Source organism: Pteropus alecto, unplaced genomic scaffold (genome assembly GCF_000325575.1).
Source record: "Pteropus alecto unplaced genomic scaffold, ASM32557v1 scaffold537, whole genome shotgun sequence".
Classification (NCBI taxonomy): domain Eukaryota; kingdom Metazoa; phylum Chordata; class Mammalia; order Chiroptera; family Pteropodidae; genus Pteropus; species Pteropus alecto.
In genome coordinates, this window is record NW_006440625.1 from 136,311 (window position 1) to 147,365 (window position 11,055).

The following is an 11,055-nucleotide window of genomic DNA, read 5'->3' on the forward strand; positions in this document are numbered from 1 at the left end:
TAGAAAGATTACAAATAGGTGATAGATAATAGATAGTTAAAAAAATAAAGGAATGAATGAAAACATAAAGATATAAAAATAAATTAATAGATATATTGACAGAGAGCGAAAAGATGGAATACAAATAAATATATAGATACAAAAGACATAATCAGGGATTTATTAATGATATAATAATAATTTAACATATTCACAGATATTTAAATAAAGACAGAGAAATACAGATAAATACATACATAAATATATTATTAATGAATATATAGACAGTAAATACATAGAAAGATATATTAATAGATAGACATATAAGTAAACAGATAAATACAGAAATAAAGAAAAATTAGATAGACATATCAAAAGATGGAAAGAAAATAAATGATAGATAGATTGGTAGATGAATGCATAGATGAATGGATGGGTAAAAGGATGAATTGAAAAATGGATAAATAAATAAATGACAGATAGATAAATATATAGATAAAAACTTAGAGAGAATAATACATATATTTATATAGGTAGGTAGATGATAGATGGTTAGATACATAGTTATAAACATAAATAGATATAACAAAGATAAGAACGGTAGGTGAATAAATGTAAGATAAAATGATACATAAATAGATAGACAGATGAAAATACATGAATAGATGTTATAGAGATTAGATAGATAGATATATAGATAGATAGATAGATGATACAGAGATGATGAATTGATGAGGGGATGAATGGATATATTAATAGATTGATACAAGATATATATGAGATACAATTATATATAGAATAATAGAGATTTAGATATTTAATATATAGACTACTAAAAAAACAGTAATAAATAATGGAACATTTATACATGCTTTATCAATCATTATGTAAGTTCAAAAACATTGTTTTAGATATACATTGTTGAATCGTAGATTGATAAATAGATACTTGAATAGAGAGTTAGATATATGATATATAATAAGATAGATAAACATAAAGATAGATGATAGATAAATATATAGATAGATTCAGATATATTGAAATAGATTTGTAAATGATAGATGGATGGAGATAATACTGATAGATAAATAGATAGATTAATAGATAGAGAGATAGAGAGATACATTGCTACACAGATAAATGTATAGAAACATAGATAAAAATTTGATACATAGGAAGGTGGGTGAGAATGAATCATTATATGGACAGATGAATGGAGAGTGGAATAGATGATTGGAAAGAGTAATAATAGAGTAAATAAATAGATGGTTAAAAGATGATACATAGATAAGTGAAAGTATGAGTAAATATATAAAAATATAAACAAATATTTGATAGATGAAAAAATAGATAAGGATAGATACATACACACATACATACATACATAGAAAAATGAATACATAAGTAGGGATATAAAAATATAATTGAATGCAAGTATGAATAAATAAATTAATAAATAGATAGATACCTACAAATAAGAGTAAGATATACGAATACAACGATCAGTAGTTACACAAAGCTACTGAAAACTTGATATATTAAGTGATTGATTAATAGATACATATAAAAGTTGATAGATAAAATGATAGAAAATGATAGAGAGAGAGATATATACATTGGTAGATAAACAAATACAAAACTAAAGATAAATAAATAGATACATACAGAAATCGATACAAAAGTAGATACATAGATAAATAAAAACACTGAAGATAGAAAAAAACATAGAAAGATGGATAGACAGATACATCATAGATAGAAACATAGTTTGACAGAAAGATATATAGATAAATAGATAAAGATAAATAGATAAATAGAATAATAGCTGACAGATAGGTAATAGATACATATAAAATAAATGAAAAAATATATACATTTTTTTGAATAGATATATAGAATCTTTGACAGATAAATAGATCCATTATAAGTAGGTTTATAAAAGTTGGTAGATATATAAATAGATGGATGGTTAGATGGATGAATGGACGGATGGATTAGATGGATGGATGGATGGATGAAATAATAGACACATGGAAAATGGAAAAATAGATAGATGATAAATAAAAACTTAAATAAAAAGACACGTGAATAAATAGTAAGAAATATGGGATATATAATGATACATAAATATATAGAAAAATAATATAGAGGTGGAAAGATAGATGATAGATGATAGATAACTACATAACGGAATGAATAAACGGCTAGAGATATAGACAGATAGAGAATTGATAGATAGAAAGATAGATAGATAGATAGCTATGTACATACATACAGAAATACATACATACATATATAGAAACACAGAGACATGATAGATATGTACTTGAATGGAGGGATGGATGGATGGACGGATGAATAAATAGATGAATACATAGTAGGATAAATACGCGTTTGACAGATAAAGAGAAGATACGTAAATAGACGATAGATAGATGATAGGTAGATGACATATAGATAGATAGATACATAAATAGAAAGATAGATAGTTATGAAATACATTAATAAACAGATTAATAGTTAGAAAGTTGGGAACACAAATAATTAGAAGGATATTTATTAAAGTACCATTTTTTACATGATTTATCAATCATTAGGTAAGTTAAAATTATTTGAAAAAATACATTGTTGAGAGATATATCATTGTAGATGAATTGCTATAGATAGATGAATAAATAAACAAATTATAAATAGATGATAGCTAGATAGATAATGGCTAAAAAGATGCATCTATAAATGTTAATAAAGAAAAAATTTATAGAGACAGACAGATAAACAGACAGAAGGACAGACAAAAAGACAAACAGATAGATAGATAGATAGTGGGATAAATAGAGATATAAAGATATAATTCAATTGATATATAGATAGATACATACATAGAGAAAGAACAAAAAAATGGGAAGAAACAGAAACCCAATGATCAGTGATTTAAAATAAAAGGATAATTTAATATATTTTCAGATAAATTAATAAAGATATATACAGAAGTTGAATACATTAATAGATAGAGAATGATAGATGATAGAGAGAGAGACATATAGATGAAGGATGGATGGATGGAGATATAAATAATAGATTGATAGATAAATTTAACCAACTGATAGAAAAAATAGTTATTTTAGATACATAGACCTTTATACAGATATTATTAAATAAAGTGAAATTTTTTATATGATTTATTAAAAATTATGTAAGTTTAAAAATATTGCTTTAAAGATACATGGTTGATGATAGATTGTTAGTGATAGATTTTGATGGAAAAATATATAAATAGATACATGACATATAGATATATAAATAGATAGAATCATATAATTTAAATAGATAGGTAGATGATAGAAAGATGGATAGATTGATAGATAAATAGGTGGATAGATAGATACATAGATCGACATATGAATAAATAGATATATACATAGATAGTTAGAAATATGATAAATAGATAATATATAGATAGATTATTGATAGATATATAAATACATAAATACTTGAAAACATGGATGGATGAATGAAATGATAGATGAATAGATGGAGGGACAAATACATGATACGTAAATAAATTAAAAGGTAGTTAAATAATTAAATAAAATGTAGAAAGATAGACCGATAGATCGACAGATGATCGATAGAAATATAGAGAGATAGATAGATTGATTCATAGAAAGATAGATACAAAGAAAAAATAGAGAAATAGAAAAATATATAGTTAATTAGAGGAAAGAAAGAGTAGAGGGAGATAAACACAGGTAAATAGCGAAAAAGATGATAGAAATATAGAAAGATAGAAAGATAAAGAAATAGATAATGCATAAATGAATGAATAAAATAAAATATATTAAATATTTAGATACATAGACCATTATACAGATATTATTAAATAATGTAACATTTAAAAAATGATTTATTGATCATTTTATATTCTCCTAAATATTGTATTACAAATAGATTGTTGAATTCATAGTTATATTGTTAAACAAACTGATGTAGATAAAAAAATAAATATATATATACATGACAGATAGATACATAGATAAATAAACAAATAGAGAAAAATTCAGAAAGACCAAAAAATTAAGAGATAGATAATTAAATAAATAGATAAAAATGTAGAATCATAGATGATAGATAAATATATCATGATAGATGATAGATAGAATGGTAGATAGAAAGATAAACAGAGAGAAACATAGAAAAATTGGTGGATAGATGGATGGATGGATAAATGGATAGATGGATGATTGGATGGATGGACGGATGGATGAATGGATGGATGGATGGATGGATGAGTGGATGTGTGGATGGACTGATTATTGGGTGGATGATAGATAAATACATAGACAGATAGATAGCTAGATAGCTAGATAGATAGTGATAGATAGAAAGATAGATAAATACATAGATAAAGAGATAGATAGGTGAATAATCAATTTCATAGATAAATAGATAAAGGAATGAATCAAGTAATAAAGATATAAACAGATAAATAGGCAATTATATATATAGTTAGATAAATAGATAAATACATGATAGATTAATAGAAAGATGGTCCATTGATAAATATAAATATGGAACAAAAATAACTCATAAGATACATAGAGAAAGAAAATAATCTCTGTTAGAAATATATAATAATAATGTGATGTATTAAGATAGATTAATAAAGATACATACAGATCTTAGAGACATAAATAGATGATAGATAATAGATAGATACATAAATGATGATAGCTAGATTGATACATACACGATAGATAAATAAACATGTTGGATGGATGGTTGGATGGATGGATGGATGTTTGGATAGATTGATGGATGGAAATATGAAGCATAAGTAGATTGATAAATATGAGAGATTGAGATATAGATTAATAAATAATTATATCTTAATATAGATAGAAAATGAGTCAGATATTTGTAAAATAAAATTAACATTTTTACATGATATATAAATCATTAGCTAAATTAAAATATTGTTTCAGAAAGATACTTTGGTGAATCGATAGGTTGTTATAGATAGATATATTAATATACATAGAGATATAAGATATATAAATTCATATAGAGATAGATAAATAATTAGAAATATCAATGAAGAGATGTTGATACAGAAATAGATTGAGAGACAGACAAAGAGGGAGAAAGATAGAAAGAGAAATACATAAAATCATAGGTGATAGATTGACATATATAGATTGATACATACAAAAATAGAAAGATACATACATACATACATATATAAATACATAGTAGACTTGAAATCTGTTAAATAGATAGAAAGATAGAAAGATAGATAAATAAACATGTTGGATGGATGGTTGGATGGATGGCATCCAGCCTGTGTCATTAGTATAAACCAGGCTTTCAGTTTCACCCCAGGAGACAGCTCGTAAGAGCGGGGGTTTAGGTATATAGGCCCAATAGGTCGATTGAACATGAGTGGGTCGCACCTGGCAGGTAACCACCGCCAACATGGCTAGAAAGAGAGATGCAGGGGTACGAGGCTGCCTAGTCTGGGTCAAGATATTTTCAGCTTCTTGAGTCATCTTCTTCAACTGTCCCCAGGTTGGGGGGTTCGCCCATCGAGTTCCCATGGTGAAGGTCCGGCTCTGAAGGTTCAATTCGTGGAACTCCTTCAGGAAGTCGTCCTTTCGATTTCGTTTGGCCATATCGTTGCTTCAACCGACGCGTGGGTAACCACTCACAGGCAGCTCCTGTAGAGACATAAGCATATCCTCGACCCCATTGTAATATCCCACTGGTAACCAATGTCCCTGTAGATTTTGATAGAACATGGGCTCAGGCTGATGACAAGAAACGGGAGGCAGAGAGAAATGAATGAGCGCGGCCGATTGGTCCAGCACTTGCCATTGATTTAAAAATTTAAAGTAAAAAGAACTCTTAATAATTGTCTTTGTGGGGTTTCATACCCTTCTCTCCCTTTTTGTTTTTGTAACTGCAATTTCAATGTGCGATATGCTCGCTCAATGATACCTTGTCCTTGACTATTAAAGGGAATCCCAGTAATGTGTTGAATTTGATATGGTTGTAACAAGTTGTATAGTTTTATAGAAGTGTATGCAGGGGCATTATCTGTCTTTATAGTCTTAGGGATACCCATAACGGCAAAACAGGAAAGTAAATGTGTAATTACAGAGTCAGCCTTTTCTGAGGTTAGGGCAGAGGCCCATTGGAAATGTGAGTTCGTGTCAACGGTATTGTGTAGATACTTGAGATGGCCGAAGGCAGGAAATTGAGTGACATCCATTTGCCAGATATGATTGGCAGCTATACCCCGGGGATTGCATCCTGGGGCCAAAGTCCGAAGATTAAGAGCTGCGCATTGGGGACAATTTCGGGGTATAGATCGAGCTTGCTTTTGAGTGAGTAAGAAACATTTCTGAAGTCCCAAAGCATTAGTATGATGAAAGGCATGTTCTTCTTGAGCTTGTTGAATGTTTCCAATCAATAAAGTGTCGATTGTTTAATTTCCTTTAGATAAAGGTCCTGGCAACCCAGAATGGGAACGGATGTGAGTTATGAATACAGAAAGGGAACGTGCAGATAAAATTTGAGCCATTGGCTGAAATAAAACTTGGAGTGGTTCCTGGGCCTGTAATGGCAAAGTTACTTGGGGTAAATGAATAATAGTGAACACGGCATATTGAGAATCACTGACAATATTTAGGGGTATTTTAGGCCAATCTTGCAAAATGAGAAGTGTAGTGAAAAGCTCACCTTGCTGTACAGACTTCCAGGGGGACACTTCAACCCTGTGTGCATTAACACTCCAATATCCAGCCTTACCATTGCTGGAGGCATCGGTGAAAAAAGTTGGACCTTGGACAGGATCAGATGCAATGGGAGTATGTGGTAATAACTTATGTGTTTTCAAGAATGCAAATAGCTTTGACCGGGGGTAGTGGTTATCAAACTGGCCAACAAAATTGGCACAGGCTATCTGCCACTGTTCATTAAATTCAAGACATTGTTGGATATCCTTTTTGCTCAATTGGGTAATAATTTGAGTAGGATCATAGCCACAGAGCTGATGACAATGGTATCACCCTTTGATGATAAGATAAGCCAGTTTATTTTGCTTATTGGCTAAAAAAAGCCATTCAATCACAGAACTAATTTGGCCTATTGCTGCTGATGGTGAATGAGGTGTATGAAATAAATAGAGTAGAAGGGGTTGGTTCCAATCAATTTGCTGCAAAAAAGCATCAGAAATGCACTCTTCCACAAATTGTAATTCTTTTTCTGCCTCTGGAGTCAATTCCCTTGGACTGTCTAAGGCTGAATTGCCTTCTAAGATGGAAAATAAATGCTCTAGGCTATAAGTTGGGATCCTAAAGTTGGTCATAGCCAATTAATATCTCCCAGTAACTCTGGAAATCATTAAGAGATTTAAGAGCATCTCATCGAATTTTCAATTTTGGGGGTCAAATTTGAGTTTGGGCTACTTGAAAGCCTAAATAATTAATAGGGAGGTCAGTTTGTACCTTCTCAGGAGCGATGCAAAGCCCATATTTGGTCAATTGGCATTGGAGTTGTGCAAATACCATATCCCTCTGTTCAGGGGTCTCCTCAGCCAAGGGAATGTCATCCATGTAATGATATAAGATGATCTTTGGATGATGCTTATGGAGTAGTTCTAAAGCCCGATTTACAAATTCTTGACACATAGTAGGACTGTTAAGCATGCCTTGGGGCAAGACCCGCCATTGATACCATTCAGTGGGTCTTTCATTGTTATATTCAGGAATAGTGAATGCAAACTTTTCCTTGTCTCCCTCAACTAAGGGGATGGTAAAAAAAACAATCCTTGAGATTGATGATTAATATTGACCAGCTTTGGGGCACCATAGCTGGGGATGGTAGACCAGGCTGTAATGGCCCCATAGGCTTAATACATTTATTGATTTCTCTTAGATCTATAAGGAATCTCCATTTTCTTTTTGATTACAAATACTGGAGAATTCCATGATGAAACCGAGGGCTCAATATGTCCTGCATTCAATTGTTCCTTGACTAACACTTTAAAAACGTCGAGCTTCTCCCTGGGTAATGGACACTGCTCTATGCAAACTGGAGTTTGGCTAGTCCACTCCAAAGGCAAGGCTCGAGGAGATTCAAGAGCAGTGGCTACCCATTTAAAAGCCTAGCCTCAAAAGGGTTAAATTTCATACTTAAGGAGACAGACTTGGAATTGTCAAAAAGGCCCCAAACTGGTGCATTAAGTCCCTTCCCCAGAGATTGACTGCGATATCTACAATATAATAGGTGACTTGGGCCTGCTGTCTTTCTGGGCCTTGACATGGTAGTGGGTAGGAACTCTGTAATACAGAGCTGGCCTGTCCTAGACTGGATAAGATGGTGTCTACTACATATGAAGGCCATTCGGAAGGCCATTCGGAAGGCCATTGAGCCTTACAGATAATAGAAACATCCACCCCAGTGTCCACCAGCCCCTCAAATGGCCTTCCATTAATAATCATTGTTAAGGCAGGACATTGATCATTTATTAGCGTTTCCCAAAACACCTTTTTCCCAGTACTCTCAAAGCCTCCTTCTTTAACAGTAGCACGGGCTGGGAAAGTAACATGCTTCAATAATAATAGTTGAGCAACACACTCCCCTGCGTGGACAATCATTGTTTGATCTACTTTAGCCATAATTAGTAATTCCCCTTTATAATCCTCATCAATTACTCCAATTTGAATATGAAGTCCTCTCATGGTGGAGCTACTTCTTCCAATGATTAACCCCACTGTCCCTTTTGTTTTAGTATTGGCCCATATACTCCGGTGGATAACTTGTAAATTCCTCCAACAGGTAAAAGGGTGTAAGTTCTAGCAAGACACAAATCAGCTGCAGCACTGCAGCACAAATCAGTGGCGGCACTGAGATCACTAACCTTTAGGAGATGCTCAGTTGATGACTGACTCCATTGCTCACAGGAAACTGAAGTGACCCCGCATTGTTGTTTGTTGGGGCCCAGGGTCGAGGCAACCTCTGCGCGTTTCCCGAAAGTGGGGTGGGTAAGCGATTTCCGTTCTTATCTGTCTTAGATCTACATTCATTGGTCCAGTGCTTCCCACGCCCTCATCTCCTGCACAAGCCAAGAGCTTGTTTTCCTCGCCCTGTTGATCCACCTTGTCCTTTCCTACAGTCCTTTCGCATATGACCAGATTTGCCGCAATTAAAGCAGGTAGGCTTAGCGGCAGTTCTCTTCTGAATAGCCCTGGCCAGTAATAGACAGCATGATAAGCAGCACCCCCAACACCGGCGCAAGCCCTGATATATTCATCCAACGATGCTCCTCCTGCTTTTAGGGCCGTAAGATTTTCTGACAATCTGGATTCGCATTCTCAAAAGCAAGAGATTGCAGTAAAATAGATGCCACCTCTGATGCTCCCAATCCTCGGTTGACGGCATCCTTAAGCCGAGATAAGAAATCAGTATAGGGCTCGGTAGGCCCTTGGACTGTCTTTATAAAAGATGGGGCTGATTTTCCAGATATCAATCTTCGTCCATATTTTTAAGAATATTGTTTAAGTTTGGTTTAGAGCCAAATCAAACAGCCCCGTCTGCGCAGCCAAAGTTGTGTATGCGCCAGTGCCCACTACTCATCCTCTGTGGACCCAGGTGGTTGCCGTAGGGCATTCTGCCGAGCCTGGATGCAGGCTTCCTCCCACCACCAACTCTTTAAGTTGGAGCCATTGTGATCCTTCCAATACTGTCTTTCCCAGATTTTCCCAATCAATGGGTATTAGTAGATTTTCTGCAGAGTAGGCATCTAACAGTCCTCTAACAAAAGGAGATTGTGGACCATAATTCTGCACAGCCTGCTTTATCTCTTCGAGCATTTTATATTATAACGCCTGGTAGTGAACGTTATGCCCTCCTTGTGGATATTGCGTGTTGGGAGCAAAAGTTTGGCGAGTAATAGGGAACAGAGAAAAACCCTCCCCCTTAGACTTGCCCCCCATCGGGTGATCATCAAAGTCAGGTGGCAAAGGGAAATCATCATCGCCTCAACCATTCCACAGCAGAGGAACGGCGAAAGACGTCCCAGGCCGGGGATCAGGCGGAGACGGAGGAGGGGGTAAGGCAACTGGGTAGGCCACCGGATACGGTGGAGCTGACCGGGCAGCAGGGGAAAAACGGAACAGCAAAGCTTTTAAGTGATCTGTCAACTCTTGGAGATTGCCCTCTTTATTCCCGCTTTCAAAGTTTTGATTCTCAACTTTCCTCCCTTCCTCCGCCTGGGAGGACACTTCATCGTAGTTTCCTCAGGTGTTGCTTCCTCTCCTCTCTCAGACTCTGTCTCCAACAACATCAAGGCCTGGGTAATAGCACTGCATAATGACCACAATTTTAAATTTATAGTTTTCCCTTGCTGATGAGCGTTGCGCAGCGCCTTAATAACTTGTTGCCAAGCCTTATAATTCAGCTGTACTTGTTGAAACTGAAACCAGTAATAGATATTCTTAATATGTGAAGATAATCTAGTAATCCGTTTCTGCTTGGTTTCCACCCGTCTACAGTGCAGAAAAGCCCCATGATTAGTTTACGATACTCCCGCTCTACGGATGAAGAATTTCCCATTTTTGCCAGATGTCCTTCTGTCGGCCATCGCTTACCGAAGAGATTCCGCTCTGGTTCTCTCCACACCGTTGTGCCCCACGTTGGGCGCCGCTTGTTGCGGTTCCTGTGAATTGGGTGGGAGAGAATGAACACAAAAGACACACAGACACAGACAGGGTAAAAGACTGCAGCCCTGAGAGCTGTCAGCGTTTTATTTTTAAAGGCTGGTATTTGGCTCATGTCCTTTCCCACATCCTTATCTCGATCTTAACCTCCCCGTTTACTGAATATCCTTGTTTCTCTGAGAACTTGTTCTGCTTGTTCCTGAGGAAGGTCAGTGCGTGCATCTGACTCTTCAGCCCCTTCCTGTGTGCAGAGAGGGGGCGCCTTGGCTTGCGTGCAACACCTAAGGCAAATACCCAAGATCAGCATAGTCAAGTTCTCGGGAGTGGCGGTGTCCGGCTCACTCCCTTTGGCCGCGGT

The 11,055-nt window shown here is 34.9% G+C and overlaps 1 protein-coding gene across 1 annotated transcript in view; it reads right to left on the minus strand.

Annotated features, from left to right (window-relative positions):
- Nucleotides 1-5,648, minus strand: part of LOC102897779 (ubiquitin-like modifier-activating enzyme 1) — a 47,404-nt gene extending 41,756 nt beyond the window's left edge. Inside the window, 1 exon segment of the mRNA XM_015593519.1 lies at nt 5,430-5,648. Within this exon segment, the coding sequence (XP_015449005.1) occupies nt 5,430-5,648 (219 nt within the window).
- Between the last annotated feature and the right edge of the window lie 5,407 nt (nt 5,649-11,055).